Source organism: Loxodonta africana, chromosome 10 (genome assembly GCF_030014295.1).
Source record: "Loxodonta africana isolate mLoxAfr1 chromosome 10, mLoxAfr1.hap2, whole genome shotgun sequence".
In the NCBI taxonomy this organism is placed as follows: domain Eukaryota; kingdom Metazoa; phylum Chordata; class Mammalia; order Proboscidea; family Elephantidae; genus Loxodonta; species Loxodonta africana.
In genome coordinates this window covers 7,083,980-7,101,920 of record NC_087351.1, presented here as the reverse complement: position 1 = coordinate 7,101,920, position 17,941 = coordinate 7,083,980, and the positions used below count along the sequence as shown (strand labels likewise).

The 17,941-nt window shown below is 40.8% G+C and overlaps 1 protein-coding gene across 1 annotated transcript; it reads left to right on the top strand.

Moving 5' to 3' along the window:
* The first annotated feature begins 14,793 nt into the window (after nucleotides 1–14,793).
* On the top strand, nucleotides 14,794–15,119 carry CTXN2 (cortexin 2). The gene has a single exon (XM_003420149.2). The coding sequence runs from the start codon at nucleotides 14,874–14,876 to the stop codon at nucleotides 15,117–15,119; it is 246 nt and encodes an 81-aa protein (XP_003420197.1). The 5' UTR covers nucleotides 14,794–14,873.
* The last annotated feature ends 2,822 nt before the right edge of the window (nucleotides 15,120–17,941 follow it).

Below are 17,941 nucleotides of genomic sequence, written 5' to 3'. Positions count from 1 at the left end.
CCAGGTCAGCATCCATACAAGTCAGTTATGAAAAAATGGCCCTATCCCGCCTGCTAAACTGAGGGAGAGTTAGACTGGTAACATCCAGATTTTAAAAATCAATGTCATCAGCACTTATCGTGGAGCCATATTTAAAGCCGTAAAATGACAAGCTAAGATCTCCAAACATTCAGTCCTTGGAGTGGCACCCATATACATCAGCAGTAGAGTCATGTAACTTAGTTCTGCTCCCTTGAGCGGGGCTTGCAAAGAGAATGCGTGATTGCAGATTGTACTATGGACCACTTATACAGACAATGTAAAAAATAAAAGTCAATTAATTAAATTCATAATAGTTTGTTAACACTGAACAAATAAAATGTTCATGATTAACTTCCAAAATGGTTTGAACAGATTATTCTTGCAAAAGGCTAGAAAGATACATGGAATATTGGATGAAAAAAAAGAAAGAACTCCTTTCCCATACTCTATAAGTGACTCCATTACCAGAATACAGTATCTCTAGCATCATGCCATTTGAAGTGTGGTCCCCAGTCTAGCAGCCTCTGGTGTCACCTGGGAGATTGTTAAAAATGCAGAATCTGAGTCCAAATCCCATACCTACTGAATCAGAATCTGCATTTTAGCAAGATTCAAAGGGAATTCATACGCACATTAAATTTCAAGAAACACTGCTCCAGTAGAATGCTTACAAAGGATGTGGTTCTTAGCAAGCTTTAAAAAGTCAATAAACCCATTTTCTACAAGGGTGCTAAATTCATCCAGTGGTGAAGGAAGAGTCTCTTTAATAAATGGTACTGGGAAAATTGGATATCCACATGCAAGAAAAGTAAACCAGGATCCAACCCTCCTATCATACAAAAAAAAAATTAAAATTAATCAAAGACCTTAATTAGGAAACAAAACCATAAAATTCATACCAGAAAATGTAGGGACAAGACTGTGAGAACTACATGTTATGATGGGCTATACGACAACAAAAGCATGAACAGCAAAAGACAAAATAGATAAATGGTACCTCATAAAAATTAAATATTTCTGTTTATCAAAACCTATCAAAAAAGTGAAAAAATAGGCTACGGAGTGGGAGAATTTTTTTTTTGGAAAACCATGTATCCAATAAAGGTCTAACACTGAAAATTGTAAAAGCATAGCAACAAAAAAAGACAACCCAATCAAAAAAGGGCAAAGGACTTGAACAAACATTTCACCAATGAGAATATTCAAGTAGCCAACAAGCACATGAAAAAGTGCTCAAAGTCACTAGCTATTAAGGAAATGCAAATCAAAACCACAATGAGATAGCACCTGACCCCCATAAAAATAGCAATGATATATTTAAAACACAGGATGTGTTTCCTAGGCTGTGAGTAAACAGGAACCCTCATCTACAGCTGGTGAGAACGTAAAATGGTGCAGCCCCTATGGAGAACAGCTTGGCGGTTCCTCAAAATGTTGCACGTAGAACTACCATATGATCCAGCAATCCCACTCTTAGGTAGACCTGAAAGCAGTGACAGGAATAGAGATGTGTGCACCAGTGTTCATCACAGCAGAGTTCACGGTAGCCAAAAGGTGGAAACAACTGAAATGTCCATCATGTGGTGAACGGATAAGCAAAATATGGTGTATATATACAATGGATATTACTCAGCCGTAAAGAAGAATGAAATCCTGATGCATGCCACAAGGATGAAGCTTGAAGAGGCTATGCTGAGCAAAATACGTCAGCCACAGAAAGACAAACTCTCTGTTATCACATATGTGAAATAAGCAAATATATAGAAACCAAAAGTAATTAGTGGTTACCAGTGGCGGGAGGGGGAAAGAGCGGGTTTTTGCATCAAGTGCATTGCACGTATGTTGATGGTGGTGGGGTCATTTGAAACAAGTGCAAAAACAGCTGCACAACTTGAATAATGAAATCATTGTCAGAGAAGTGTACATGTAGGAAGTGATGAAAGATTGTATTTGTTCTGTGCATATTACCAAAACTAAAAAATAAAATAAAATAAAAGAATAAAACCAAGACACTTCCTCCACTCTTTTCCAAGGTGACCAGGTAGTTCGCCTATATTTTAAGATGTTTAATGTTTTTTAAATAAAAAGTAGTAACTGTTATTTGAGTGTTGCTGTTTTATGAACTCCCAGTTATGTCTTTCACATTTTTTGTAAGGCCATGAACTTTTCTAAAATAACCAGAAGGACTGTATTCACTTCATTACTGAACTACAACCATATCTGGTTACATTTACATTACGTGTTTTCAGCATTTTTAAAAAACATGAACCCCAAACCCACTGCCAAAGAGTTGATTCCGACTCATAGCGACCCTATAGGACAGAGTAAAACTGCCCCACAGAGTTTCCAAGGAGCGCCTCGTGGATTCATACTGCCAACCTTTTGGTTAGCAGCCATAGCTCGTAACCGCTAGGCCACCAGAATTTCCGCATCTACATTTTCCTCAACCGTTGAACAGTTCAAAAGTGCATAAGGTGAGATTAAGTTTGGAGGGAATCTACAAGTGTTTTTAACTTGTGGGATCTGGATATAGTATCAAAACATCAATAGAATTAGACCTTATAACTGAATGCGGAAAAAAGACTAGACTCTCAAGTAGGGATGAGAGGAGACGCTTTTGTTGTTGTTTTTGTTTTGTTTTCAAAGCCGTTTAGATTTGGAATCTACGTATTCTAAGAGTGACTGTAAAACGCACCTCGCAGCTACAAACGGGCTTTATCCCAGCATCCTGGCTGCGATTTCAGCGTCTTTTAGCGCTCATTGTCGCTACGCGGGATTTCAGGACCATGGACAGCGCCCAGGCGCCTCCTCCTAAGGAGAGGATTGGGTTTGCGAAGGAGAAAACGGGGAAAGAAGTCCAAACGACGCGTCCAGTCTCCAGTTCAATCAACCATCTTTCACTCCCTCTCCCCAGTACGTTTTTCCCTTACAGGATGAGAAGAAACACGTAAGAATTTAGCGCCCGCTCTTCCACTGAGACTGTTGTCACCGAGCACTGCAAAATGCCCGCGGCATCGCTAAGGCCGCAGCAAGGAGAGGAAAACAAGGGCTTCTGCAATGAATTAACCCTCATGGCATAGGGTCGCTGTGAGTCGGAACCGACTTGACGGCACTGGGTTTGGTTTGGGTTTGGCCTTGGCCTTAGGAAGGAGACCCTGGTGGCGTAGTGGTTAATTACTACGGCTGCTAACCAAAAGGTTGGCAGTTCAAATCCCCTAGGCGCTCCTTGGAAACTCTATGAGCTGGGATTGACTCGACAGCGCTGGGTTTGGTTTGGTTTTGGGCTTAGGAAGCCAAGGTGGTGATGAACTCCGGTTGCTAACCTTCGGGCGAGATATGCGCGAAAACGGGCGCCTACCTTGCTTCCTTGGTTTTTAGCAGAACTAAATTTTTTAAGGGATATATAGAGCCTGTAGCTGCTGTGCCGATTCCCTTCCCCCTTTCAGTTCCCACCTCCTCTCTGTCTCACATACACGGTCAGACACTCACATTCACACGCACACACTCACAAATATTTACACACTGCACACTTTCCTTTAAATACCCACGCGCGCGCGTGCAGCCCGCAGCGCCCACGGCCCGTCTCTCAGTGACACAGGCGTGTACACCCCGAGGCCAGAAAAGCGCCAGCCTCGGTGCCGCGCCTCCACGCAGCTTCCCGGGACACGGCTGTGCACTGCTGCGGAGCCGATCAGCGAAGGCAGACAAACCTGCCAACACTTAGGTCTACTCGTTGGATTTCATCTCCATGGCAACAAGCATGGAAGGTGAGACCTCGCTGCCTGCGAAGTAACTTTCTCCGCCTTCCCTCCGCATTAACTGACAGGGTTCCTGTGCAGGTCCGGGCGAAAAGCAGTCCTCTTTCTCCAAATTCTGAAGCAAGAGGGCGGGCGACGAGGGGAGGGCGAGCCTCGCCGGTCTGGTCAGTTCAAATTGTAAAGGGGAAAGAGCCCCAAGCCTCCCGCTGCTGCTGCTGCTGCTGCTGCTGCTAGGACGAGGATGTGGTTTTGGGGGGGGGGGGGCAGCTTGCTGATGCTTCTCCCCTATTTTGTAGGAGGTTTCCATGCTCCCTCAGCTTAATACGGAGAAAGCAAACTGGAGACAGACAGGGCAGAACCATGATCATGGTCTCGTTTCTTCAGTGAGATATTTGGAATCATTTTCAGACCCTGCTTCCCAGGGCTTTGAAAGCAGTGAGTGTCAGAGTCCATGATGAGCCATCCGCATGTTATCTTAGGAGGGAAATTCTCTTAAGACCGAGATCTGAAGCTTTCAGGGGTGGATTCTGCAGATCCCGAGGTTTTGAATCTCTGGAAAGCCCTGAAATTTATGCGCTTCCTCACGATGAAGACATCTGGGTTCGTACTTAAAGGCTTTCATTTGATTCCAACATATTCCATTTCCGATGAGTAACCAGCTCTGTGAAGTGTGGTCCTCATAACGTTTCATTTCCCTCTTACCTTTTAGTAGGGCTTGATAGCCTTGATGTTTGGCATGGGGCATGTATGTGGATGTGTGAGAGGTCTCAATATTTTTAAGCTTGGGTTTTCTAGTATTGTCTCATTTTATGCAATTACGAATGTCTTATCATTAGCATTAGAGATTATTCTATCTAATGACCTATATTAAAATACTCTTTGTCCAGAACACCATATTCTACTCTGATAGTTGCTATTTCAGATATACTGTTTGGAATACCATTATTAGATAAACAAGAAAAAAAAAAAAAAACCTGTTGATTAAAATGACCAGCAGGTTCCTTTTTTTTTTTTTTAGTAGACTCATACTTTTCAATATTGGCTTCTGCAGTTGTACATTGTTGCATGCAAATTAAATAATTATGCTTCTGAAAATAAATTTTTATATCTTCTAATCAGTAACATATTTCACATCGCCCACAACATTCATGCATATGAAAGGCTACATATCAGGTATGAAAAATGCTGTTATTTTTGCTTAACAACTCACAATGGTGTAATATGATTTGTATGATTGGCCATAGAAAAAATTTTTTTCACTTATTGGTTGCTAACTATGAAGCAATTGATGAGATTCAGGCCTTTTGCCATCTGTAGGTCTATGCTTGGTCCAATCCTATGACTCATCAAAATTTAGAAATCCCAGTGCCAGACAATTGCCATGAAGGAAATGATGTGTTTTCAATTCAATCACTCATTTCTGAAGAACTTAAACACTTATGCCAGTGAATATGGCTTGAGACAGTATTTTGTCATTTTTTGTAGTATTATAAAAGTTTATTTAAATACTTGTAATGGTTTACAGAACATGATATTTAAACTGTGTGATATTGATAACTTTACCCATTTTTTGTGATTTAGCATGTTTAAAATAACTTTACTACTACCAAATTATCAAATCTTATATTCTACTCTTTAAAAAATTTTTTTCTGTTTATTTTTTCCACAACTTTTTTTTTTCTCCTATGGGTTATTTATTTATGGCTTTGTAACCACATGATTTAAATTTCTTTCACTTTTTATTTCCCAGTAAACAGGAGAATAAGATCAAGTTTCCCCCCAGGATACACATTAAAATGCCTGTCATGTAGAACTTGCTGATTTTTCCCATCTCTTTCTGGGATTAGAAAAAAATGAAAATTTATATTTTTTCCGAAGTTTTGAGTAATTCTGGATACTTTATTAATGGTAAAGGAATCAGTGTTGCAACAAAAGACTTCTATGTGTTGTTAATATTTTTATATTCATAACATGCTCATGTCAATAAAAAGAAAAGGGATAAAGGCCAGCACACTTAGCAGTATATTCTCCAAACACTTTAGACCTGATCTTGAAATGAGATAAGTTATTCATTCCACAGAGCAAATGAAATAGAAAATTTCGGCAAATATTAAAAAAATTTTAGTCCTGAAAATGCTGATGTTTCAACAGCTAAATTGTTGTTGTTGTTAGGTGCCATCCAGTTCTTTCAGACTCAGAGCGACACTATGCACAAAAGAGCGAAACACTGCCTGGTTCTGCGCAATCCTCACAATTGTTATGCTTGAGCTCATTGTTGCAGCCACTGTGTCAATCCACCTCCTTGAGGGTCTTCCTCTTTTCCGCCGACCCTGTACTTTGCCAAGCATGATGTCCTTCTCCAGGGACTGATTCCTCCTGACACCATGTCCAAAGTACATAAGACACAGTCTTACCAACCTTGCTTCTTAAGGACCATTCTGGTTGTACTTCTTCCAAGACAGATTCGTTTGTTCTTTTGGCAGTCCATGGTATATTCAATATTCTTTGCCAACACCATGATTCAAAGGCATCAGTCCTTCATCTTCCTTATTCATTGTCCAGCTTTCACATGCATATGGTGCAATTGAAAATACCGTGGCTTGGGTCAAGTGCACCTTAGTCTTCAAGGTGACATCTTTCTTTTTCAACACTTTAAAGAGGTCTTTTGTGGCAGATTTGCCCAATGCAATGTGTTTTTTGATTTCTTGACTGTTGCTTCCATGGGTGTTAGTTGTGGATCCAAGTAAAATGAAATCCTTGACAACTTTGATCTTTTCTCTGTTTATCATGATGTTGTTTATTGGTCTGATTGTGAGGATTTTTGTTTTCTTTATGGTGAGGTGTAATACATACTGAAGGCTGTGGTCTTTGACCTTCATTAGTAAGTGCTTCAAGCCCTCTTCACTTTCAGCAAGCAAGGTTGTGTCATCTGCATAACGCAGGTTGTGAATGAGTCTTCCTCCAATCCTGATGCCCTGTTCTTCTTCATATAATCCGGCTTCTAGAATTATTTTCTCAGCATACAATTTGAATAGGTATGGTGAAAGGATACAACTCTGACGCACACGTTTCCTGACTTTAAACCGATCAGTATCCCCTTGTTCTGTCCGAAAAGCTGCCTCTTGATCTATGTAAAGTTGCCTCATGGGCACAATTAAGTGTTCTGGAATGCCCATTCTTTGCAGTGTTATCCATAATTTGTTATGATCCACACAGTCGAATTCCTATACATAGTCAATAAAACACAGGTAAACATCCTTCTGGTATTCTCTACTTTCGGCCAGGATCTATCTGACATCAGGAATGATATCCCTGGTTCCACATCCACTTCTGAATCCAGCCTGATTTTCTGGCAGTTCCCTGTAGATATACTGCTACAGCTACTTTTGAATGATCTTCAGCAAAATTTTGCTTCCGTGTGATATTAACAATATTGTTCAATAATTTCCGCATTTGGTTGGATCACCTTTCTTGGGAATAGGCATAAATATGGCTTAAATTATCAAGAGCCTCTATCTGCTGGACAAGTTTCAGGCAATTGCTGAGTTTTTTTTTTTTTTTTACTTTTATTAGCTTATGTAGACACAGCGTACGGTTATATCTAGGCTCTTTGCCAACCTTTGAATTCTACATTTTCAGTTGTTCCCCTTGACCTGCATTTTGTTCTCATCTTTAAAGAAAAATTTTAAGATAGATAGAAATGTCTAAGTTCTTCCTTTTAAGATACTAATAAACATCCATTCTTTCGCAACCCAAATTTTCATTAGAAATGGAAATTTCATAGTTTTTTGAATTTCAAGGGAATTTACAGAGCAATGGTAAACAGTACGTCTGCTAACCAAAGGTCGGCAGTTCGGATCCACCAGCAGCCCCTTGGAAACCCTATGAGGGCAGTTCTACTCTTTCCTGTAGGGTTGTTATGAGTGGGAATTGGTTTGGTTTTGGTATTCTTTTAAATATCAGAAATAATTTGACTAATGCTGTCAAGTCAATTCCGACTCATAAGGACCCTAAAGGACAGAGTAGAACTGCCCCATAGGGTTTCCAAGGAGCACCTGGTAGATTTGAACTGCCAACCTTTTGGTCAGCTGCCGTAACTTTTAACCACTATGCCACGAGGGTTTCTGACCTAACCATATTAATTTTAAATTTCGTGCAAATAAAACTTCTTCCTGTCAAGTTTCCTTTACCACCTGTGACTCTGTTTTCTCATCACTCATCCACTCCCAAAGCTCCTTCCATTTACTCTCCCTCCTGAACACTCAACTGAAATTAATGAGATGATGAAAATACTCTGGATGCCAAATCCAAGGCCCTGTTCTTCAGTGCTTAGTTCCCATCTCCACGGCAGAATTTGGCAATGTTTACCAGTGACTCCTTCTAGAAACCCTAGCCCCCACATGCCTGTCAGTTTGTCGTACTGTGGGGGCTTGCGTGTTGCTGTGATGCTGGAAGCTATGCCACCAGTATTCAGATAGCAGCAGGGTCACCCATGGAGGACAGGTTTCAGCTGAGCTTCCAGATTAAGACAGACTAGGAAGAAGGACCTGGCAGTCTACTTCCGAAAAGCATTAGCCAGTGAAAACCTTATAAATAGCAGCAGAACATTGTCTGATATAGTGATGGAAGATGAGCCCCCCAGGTTGGAAGGCACTCAAAAAATGACTGGGGAAGAGCTGCCTCCTCAAAGTAGAGTCGACCTTAATGACGTGGCAAAGTACAGGGTCAGCGGAAAAGAGGAAGACCCTCAACGAGGTGGATTGACACAGTGGCTGCAACAATGAGCTCAAGCATAACGACGACTGTAAGGATGGCGCAGGACCGGCCAGCATTTCCTTCTGCTGTGCATAGGGTCGCTATGAGTCGGAACCGACTTGACGGCACCTAACAACAACAACAAAAACTCTAGCCTCCTTTGGCCCTGGTGAATTTCCTACCTCAGTTTTGCTTAAAACCCTGATCACTCCTCATAAAATTCCTGTAGCAAATCGGGCTTTCTCCTTATGGAAGAAGAATTCCTTGAGGATAATTGCTAGGCCTCTTCCATCTTTTCAGGTAACATCAAATAGTGGCTTAATGGAATGACAACAAAATTGCCATCTGGATCAAGCTAGAACAAGTCGGTCTGGCTTCCTGCAAGACAAAATCGGTTGCCATTGAGTCGATTCTAACTCATGGCAACCTCACGTGTGTCAGAGCAGAACTGTGCTCCAGAACATTTTCAATGGCTGGTTTTGCAGAAGTAGATCACCAAGCCTTTCTGCCAAAGTGCCTCTGGGTGAACTTGAACCCCCAACATCTAGGTTAGCAGTCGAGCACATTAACTGTTTGCACCACCAGGTACTCCCTCCTACAAAATAGCACTTCAGATACTTGAATGCAGCTATCGTCTTATTCGGTCTTTGATTTCTTGCGAAACTCAGCAGCCCTTTCCTTCTCTTAAGTTTTGATCTGCAGATGCCTGTATGCACCAGACTCCCTCCAGCCTGGGGACATTCTTCTGCACAAAATTTATGTGACATTAATGCCCTTAAAGTATGCTCCCAACAAGCAGTTTTTATGCTGGACAAAAGCACCTGCATTAAAACTGTGTGCTGAGTGTCCACTCTGTGCCAGGCATGAGCACAAATTCAGCAAGCCCAGAACTAAGCCCTTCATTTGCTTTCTAAATCCACACTTTGCTCAGGTTTTCTTTATTTTGGGTATTGAAAGCACTCTCTTTACGCTTATCCAGGCTTAATAGTGTAAAATCAGTTTTAATGTCTTTCTCTTTGTGGAACCCTCCATTTCATCTTGCCAAATTCTATCCCTCCTATCTTTATGCACATCTCTTCCACATACCACTCTCTTCCACACATCTGCTTCCTAGCCCAGGTGCTCATTGCTTCTCACATGGACTATTTCTTTCCCACAATAATCCTGTCTCCAAATTGATGTCTACTTATGTCTCATTATCAAGCCTCTCACCTTTGGGATATTACACTGGAGACCAGTCCTCAGGATTACAGAACCAGATACTTACCAGGGTAGTTCAGGGAACTATGAATCTAAATAAAAACACTGTTATTCGGGCATATCTCTCCATCTTCCCCACAAGGATATCATGGGAGACTTTGTCAAATGCATTGACAAAATCACTAAACCATGTCTGTGATATTTCCCTGATTCTTGATGTTAGCAGTAAACTTACAAAAAGGAAGTGAATTTGACATTACTTCTTACTAAATTCATGTTGACTTTCAATGATTTCTTAAGTACTGAAAAATTATTAAATAATTAATTATGAATTTGCAATAGATAAATTGCAAGTTACCAAGATACAGTTTGCACACTCCTGCTTACTCCTTTTGAAAGCTGAGGTACTTGTCCGTTTCCATAATTCTGGCAGCAACCTCATGGTCAATAAACTCTCAAAGGTCTTGAAATTGTACGTGCCAAGTTAGAAATCATATGAGTCTGGGAATTTTAACTCATTTAATGTGGCTCAATATTATTCTGTTATATTCTTGTCCTGGTACCTTGTTTGTTTGTTCTATCATTTCTAAAGACCATCCTACTTTGGTTAAAAAGGCAGACATAGATTACATAGTTCTGCCATTTCTTAGTCATCTGACAACATGTAACCATCTTGTACAAATAGAGGACTTAATCCTTTACTGATCAAATTTTTGATCTGAGCATATAATGTATGAAATCTCCTCACCTCAGAGCCTTTGCAATGGCTGGTTCCTCCACCTGCAGTGCTCCTCCTCCGGATATTTTCAGGGCTTCACTCCTTGACATTATTCAGCTCTCTGCTCACATGTTGTCTCCCTAGACAGGGCTTTGCTGACTTTTTATCTATAGTAGTGACCCTTAATGACCATCATTCTCTTTGCTCTTAACTTGTTTTGCATTCTCTCAAAGCATTTTTGACTACCTGACATAATATATAGATACAGATGATATAGCTACAGCTATAAAAAAAAAAAAAAAATTTTTTTATAGATGTATAGATATTGACAGATATTTTAAAAATAATTTGGTCTGTCTCCTCTACTACTATATCACCCTCATTATGGGAGGTGCACATGGTTTTCTGGTTCACCACTGTACCCCAGCACCTAGAACAGTGTCTTAGTCATCTAGTGCTGCCATAGCAGAAATATCACAAGTGGATGGCTTTAACAAAGAGAAATTTATTTTCTCACAGCCTAGTAGGTTACAAGTCCCAATTCAGGGCGTCACCTCCAGAGGAAGGCTTTCTCTCTCTGTCAGCTCTGGAGGAAGGTCCTTGTCCTCAGTCTTCCCCTGGTTGAGGAGCTTCTCAGGCTCCGGGACCCCGGGTCCAAAGGACTCATTCTGCTCCTGGTGCTTTCTTGGTGGTATGACGTCCCCAACTCTCTGCTTGCTTCCCTTTCCTTTTATCTCTTGAGAGATAAAAGCTGGTGCAGGCCACACCCCAGGGAAAATCTCTTCACATTGGATCAGAGAGGTGACCTGAGTAAGGGTGGTGGTACAATCCCGCCCCAGTCCTCTCAACATAAAATTACAGTCACAAAATGGAGGACAACCACGTGGTGCTGGGGATTGTGGCCTAACCAAGTGGACACGTATTTTTGGGAGGATACAATTCAATCCCTGATAAACAGACACTAAGTGAGCATTTTCTCAACGAGTAAGTTAATTAAGATGTTATTATTATCTTCATTATTGTATATTACCTTTAGCTCACTTAGCTCTTTAAATTTTTTGGTCACTTCTCAGTGTTTACCCCATTTCTTCTATATTTATGCCAATAACAGAGAACCACAGAGTGCTGATAAATTATTCTTAAAGCCATGAAATGGCCATTTATCTTGTCCTCCAAGGTGAGTGTGAAAGAACGGTGACTTTACTCATTTACTTGCAGTGATTCTACATATCCATTCATTGTTTATATCCCTACCTGATCCCCAAAGTCTTTGAAGTATCTTAGAACACTCCTCTTAGCTAAGGGTCACCGAAACAGCCAAGTAATGAAGAGGGAAAGGGCAGAAGAAGAAGAGATATTTATACCAGAAATCTTCATCTAAGTCACTTCAGCTGAATGCAGAATTTAACTCTCTACTTCTTGGTCCTCAAAGCCACAATAATATGATGGCTATTTATTTTCCTTAGTCAATAGTCAATAAAAAGAACCTCACAGGATTGTCAGGAAAGATCCTCTTTCTTTACCTTTGAATACTACAATCACATGAGTCTTTCTGGGAATAGTTATTAAGCATTTGATAAGGAATAACAGAAACTCTGAAAACCCAAATGAGCTGCTGCATCTTTATACTTATCTTCGAGGCCAAATTTTGAAATCAAACAAAAGGGTTCTTGTTTATTTCATTTGAACTAAATGTGTTTTCATGCTTTCTGGATGTTAAAAAATAAGATTTTTTTTAAAAAACAGAACTTTATTCATCAAAACAATATTCTTTAACAAACTTAGTTTAATTCAATTAAAATATTTATTAAGCTCTTAAAATGTGCCAGGAACTGTGGTAACCACTTGAGAAGTAGTTATTTCTCCATTAAAGATGGAGCTCATTAATTCATAGATCCTCAGAGTCTAACAGCTAAGAATTATCTGGTATATGTTCAATAAATTGTAATATTACATATAAGGGGTTGTTATCTCTAATTAGGAAAACACACTTTTTAAATTTAATAGTAGCAAATGGGTCAAGTGTTCTACTGATACATCTAAAAAATGCCTCTTAATTTTTGTTGTTGTTGGTGGTGGTGGTGGTGAGTTTTAGTAAGAATAAGAGTCTAGAGGCTTAATCACTGGCCAAGAGCTAACAGATGTAGCCACTCCAGTGACCAGCTATGACCTTATCTGTGCCTGTGTATATATTGTGATTTTAAAAAACACCCAAATAAATTTAGATAATATCATAACTGTATTATAAAGAGTTTAGGCTGTTTCTACATGACGGCAAAATAAACCAGCTGAAACATGAACAGATCGTTAAAACTGCCCAGGTGTTTTAAATTTTATGACACCAATTGTTGCAGATTGGTTCCCCTAGAAAGCAGAGAGGGTATGGATATTTTTTAAAAGGGCTTTACTTGAAAACGCAAGAAATTTAGAGAGGTAGTCAGAAAAAAAATTCTGATCAAGTCCCAGGGCCATAGACAGTCAGCCCAGCTTCCTATGGCTTTTACGGAACAAGTAGTACAACAATAGCCCATGTTCGGAAAGATAACTCTGAGCTACTTAAGTGATCCTTAAAAAAATAAATAACATTCATGGTACCGTACTTACTGTTGTTGTTGGGTGTTGTCGAGACGATTTTGCCTCATAGCAACCCCATGAGACAGAGTAGAACTGCCCCATATGGTTTTCTTGACTGTAATCTTTATGGAAGCAGATCAAAAAGTCTTTCTCTCCCAGATCACTAGGTGCGTTCGAATTGCCAACCTTTCGGTTAGCAGCCAAGCGCTTAACTACTCACCACCAGGGTTCTATCTCATACTTCCTAGGTGAGAAAAATAGAAGAATTATTTGATGGAAAGATGTTCAACGGTGGTGGTTGAAACAATACTCATTTTTCCCTTCTTTTTAAACAGAAAAATCAAATAACCGGTGTACTCCAGAATTTTTTTGACTATTCCAGCCACTTAAGGCTTGAAGATAGAGCCCTTTTGTAATGCAAACCCTTATAAAATAAAATCTTGGTTTGGTTAATTAGTTGGTGTATCAGTTAGTGAATAGTTTTGAAAGCTACAAGGCTTATTCTTATTAATTACCCTTTTTCCAATTCTTACCTACTATCCTTTGTTCTGTCTTGGTTGTTTTCTGAAAATTAAGATGAAAAAATCTCAAGACTCAGTCATTTTAATAGACATAATTCTTGAAATTATCAGAAGAAACAACAACAAAGACAATGCTAACCATCTATCATTCTCCGTTATTAAATGACAAGCTCTTTGTTGACAGTCCCCTCAAGAAAGGTGGTTAGGCGTTAGTAAGCATTTGATTTCACTATATGGTAGTTAGCCTGTGAAGACACCAACAAGGGGGAATTTTTTTCCTAGTCAACAAGTGCTTTTTGAACACTTCCATTGTGGCTTCAATACAGCAGCTGTTTAGGATGGGGAATCTGGTTGGAGGGGGGACTGCTGGAATTAGAATGTGCTTAGAAAACACATCGTTTACCTTGGAATTTATGTTTATTATGTCAGATGTCCTGATAGCTCACGGAAACAGTGAGGGAATAGCTAACAACCCACTGTTCTTGATGCTTTTTAGGTGCCAGCTGCTATGTTGGGCACTGCTCGTATTAACGTAATTTTAAGAACGTAGTTTCCCTCGTTAAGACATTGCTATTTAGTTTCTCAGAAGAGAAAATAGAAGCACACACGTATAAAAGCGAAGAAGGTGAAAAAGGTAGAGAAGATGGTACATTTTAAAAGGATCAAGGCCTCTATCAAACAAAATGGCTCTGGGGACAGAATCTGAAACACGAACTTTAGACAGCTTGCCCAGCTCACACTCTCTGATTATGTGGCACAAATGGTTAAGCACTCAGCTACTAGCTGAAAGGTTGGTAATTTGAACCCATCCAGAGGCACCTCGGAAGGAAGATGGGCCTAGCAATCTGCTTCCACCAGGTGACAGCCTTGAAAACCCTGTGTAACAGTTCTACTCTGCACACTTGGGGTTGCCGTGAGTTGGAACCAACTCGACAGCAACTAACAACAACACACGTGCAAAAATGGAATGAAAATTCAGGTCCAAGAAGCAGTGGCTTAACCATCCGGCAGTGAATCCGAGCTCTTCAGACTGTCTGAATATTCACCTTCACACTTGGCTTTATTTTTAGACTCTGGGGGCACAGTGCTCACAAAGTAATTCTGTAGTCCCTACAGTAGAAGGAGCATCTCCAATGCTGATTGACTCTGATCCATACCTAAGGATGTTTTCAAATGTCTTTTGTGATTTAAGTCAGATTTTATAAAATAACTACCTGCCAATACCACACATGAGTAAAACTAAACCGAGTCCGATTTTGTGCCTAGGCCAGGCGGCGACCGCAGAAGGAATCCTGGAGAGCCACAGTGATAATGGGACGCTGAACAATGAGCAGCACCTACTGCGGAAACTCTTCGGCTAAGATGAGTGTCAACGAAGGGTCTGCTTTCTCATTGACTCTGGAGCAAAAAACTGGCTTTGCTTTTGTGGGGATCTTGTGTGTCTTCTTGGGGCTCCTTATTATCAGATGCTTCAAAATCCTGTTAGACCCATACAGCAGCATGCCTTCCTCTACGTGGGAAGAGAAAGGTGAAGAGTTTGACAAAGGAACGTTTGAATACACACTTGCATGAGATTTCCAGCTTTCTTGTTTTCCTGGTTATAGTTACCACGAGTGTGCTGGAGAGAGGCTCATTTCGCTTGCTGAATTCAATAAACGTCTGTGGTTAATTTATTCACCATGCTGTGTAAATGATAACCCACTGTGGGGGTCCTCACTTCCCACTGTCCCCTAACCACTAGCACACAGGGATCCCTTCAGCCAGATGTGCCCTGTTTAGGTTTAATGTTGTAGGCTGTAAAGCTCTGCTACCTTTCTTATGCTAACGAACTGTGTGGGGTGGGGTTGGGGGGGGGCTTCCACAATGCCAGGCACCCATGTTTCCAACTTGGGCCCCTTTAAGTTTAACAAGCAGGTGTCTTAAGCATAAGGGGCCCTCAGCTCCAAGAAAAAACAGAATATGATTTTCCTAATAATGGCCCATAGGCCAAAAAGATTTATAAGCAAGAGCAAAACAAAACAAACTCTCCAAAACGTGATACTCAGAGCCAAACAAGCCACAGGCCCTAAAGATTCCCCAAATTTTACAAAGCTCTGACCCTTCTAGATCTTCTCATTTTAAAATCTCTTCCAGTAGAATCCCTTAGTTCGGTGTCCAAACCACACCTGATTCATACTGATACACCTCTCTTCTTTTATATATAGTATTAAAAAGTGACTTTCAAGCATGACCTTATTGAAAAAGCACTTTACTGAACATAAGAAGTCTAGTCTCAGCTCTGCCACCATTAGAGCTCTGCGCACTGGGGCAAATTGCCTAAACCCTACAGACTTCAGTGAGGGGGCTAACTGGGGGGTTTTAACATCTGTTTCAATTCTGGAGTTCTATGGACTCTACAAACATGGACCAGGAAACCTGGGGAGCTGAGATGAGTGAGGATTTAAGATACCTTGAAAGTATTCTCAGATTAGGAGTCTAAACTCAAACATGTGAATTCTAAAGTTAACTCAGCCAAAAACCGGCTTTATAACCTAGTCGGTCACGTAAGGGTAACTTATTTTCCACATATGCGAAACAAGGATAAGGAAACCTAACCTGCATAACTTGCAGGGATGTTGGGAGACCACGTGAGATATAATGAATGTGAAAACAATTGCAAATCACAATTTAAACATACCTTGCTATCTATTATTTGTTATCCTCATCAGCAGTAGTAACTGAGGGTCTCAAGCTCGAAGAAGCAATGTGACTTAGTGGAAGTCATTCCACCCTTCCAGTCTTCGTTTTCTTTCTTTGAGAAATGAAAAATTGAATCGCATGATTCTGAAGTTCTTCCCAACCACGAAACTGTGACTCTCACTGAATGGAGGAATATAACAGCACGTAAAGAAAGACAAAAACATTTGTGACGCTTGAGAACACAAAACTACAAACCCAGCCAAAAGGATAAAAATACCTAATATTTCCTGAGAATTCGGCACTAAATTAGGTGCTTTTCTTTGATTATATGATTTGGCACTCTTATCAATCCTTTGAGTCTGGGACTGCTATCTCCATTTTATTATTATCTCCATTCCACAGGTGAGGAACTAAAGCTGACAGAGATGAAGTAGCTTCCTAAGGTCACCAAGCTAGAGGGAGGTTGCATTAGGAACTGAAGGTGGCAGTCAAACACCACCAGTCCTTGCTCATAAACACCTCCTGTTCTTCCAGGCATTGTCCCCTGCGTTTCTACATATCTTATAAATATAGTGACTTCTCATGTCCATGGCATACCCAGACTAGCCTCTTGGTGAGACTACCTGGTGCCATCCACCTTCTGATAGATTCAGAATACAACCGTGTTGGCTGTGAATCTTTTGGACCCAGCCCATAACTGAGGAGGCTGTTGGTGGCCCAATAGGTCCAGGAAGGTAGCCAGCCAGTGACTTGGCCCAAGATCACCTCTCGGAGCCAGGTTCAGCTGGACTCACTGACAGTTGTACTTGCCAGGATGCTAGGCATTGCCTTTGTGATCCAGGCTTTAAAGAGCTCTCTAGAATTCACATCCCAATACCAGATGTGCCATTTGTCTCCCAGGCAAGATGCCCACCAAGACCCTCAATTTGGGTGACTAGAACATAATAAGGCTAGCTCTAGACTTCAAAAAGAAGAAAGATCCCCAGAACTCAAAGGTGAGAAAACTTTATGAGATATGATTATTTTTCCGGGAAGTTCAATTCCCACAAGCCTTTCAGATATCATCGATTCTGCTGCATATTATTTCCAGTCCCGCTAAAGAGAAACTCTATGAACCAAAAGTGTCTTCATCCATGGCCTTTGTCTAAGACCTATTGTGTGCATTGGACTCTGTGGGGAGAGATGGGCAAGGAGGAGTCGGCATCTATGTTAATTAGAGCTACAAACAGGATATGAAAGGCTGATTACTATATGGGTGCGGCATGGAAACTCGTGAAATAGGCATCCTTCTAAATGTTCAATCCCACAACTGGTCAGCCCCTAGCTGTCCCCTCCGCAAAAGCCCTGTCAGGGAGGACAAGAAGAAAGACAGAGGACTGTACCTCCCTGAAAGACTGCTCCCGTTTCCTTATCACCTGTCAGAAAGGCCTGACCCAGTTTCACCTACCAAAGCTAGTGTTACAGATGGCATAATTTATCCATATCCCCCAAACCATCCCCCATCTGCTTCAGGGGTGTCTGAGTCCCCTTAATAGAGAACAAACGCTTTCATCTCACAGGTAGAGAAAAAGGGCTTAGCATGAAAGTATCTGGTTGATGTAAGACCAGGGCTAGAACTAATTCACTACGACGTGGTCAGTCAATTGTCAGTCAGCAAGGAAAGAGGAATTGCCTGATCCCAGAGGCATCACAGTTTGGAAGAGAAAAAAGGTAAA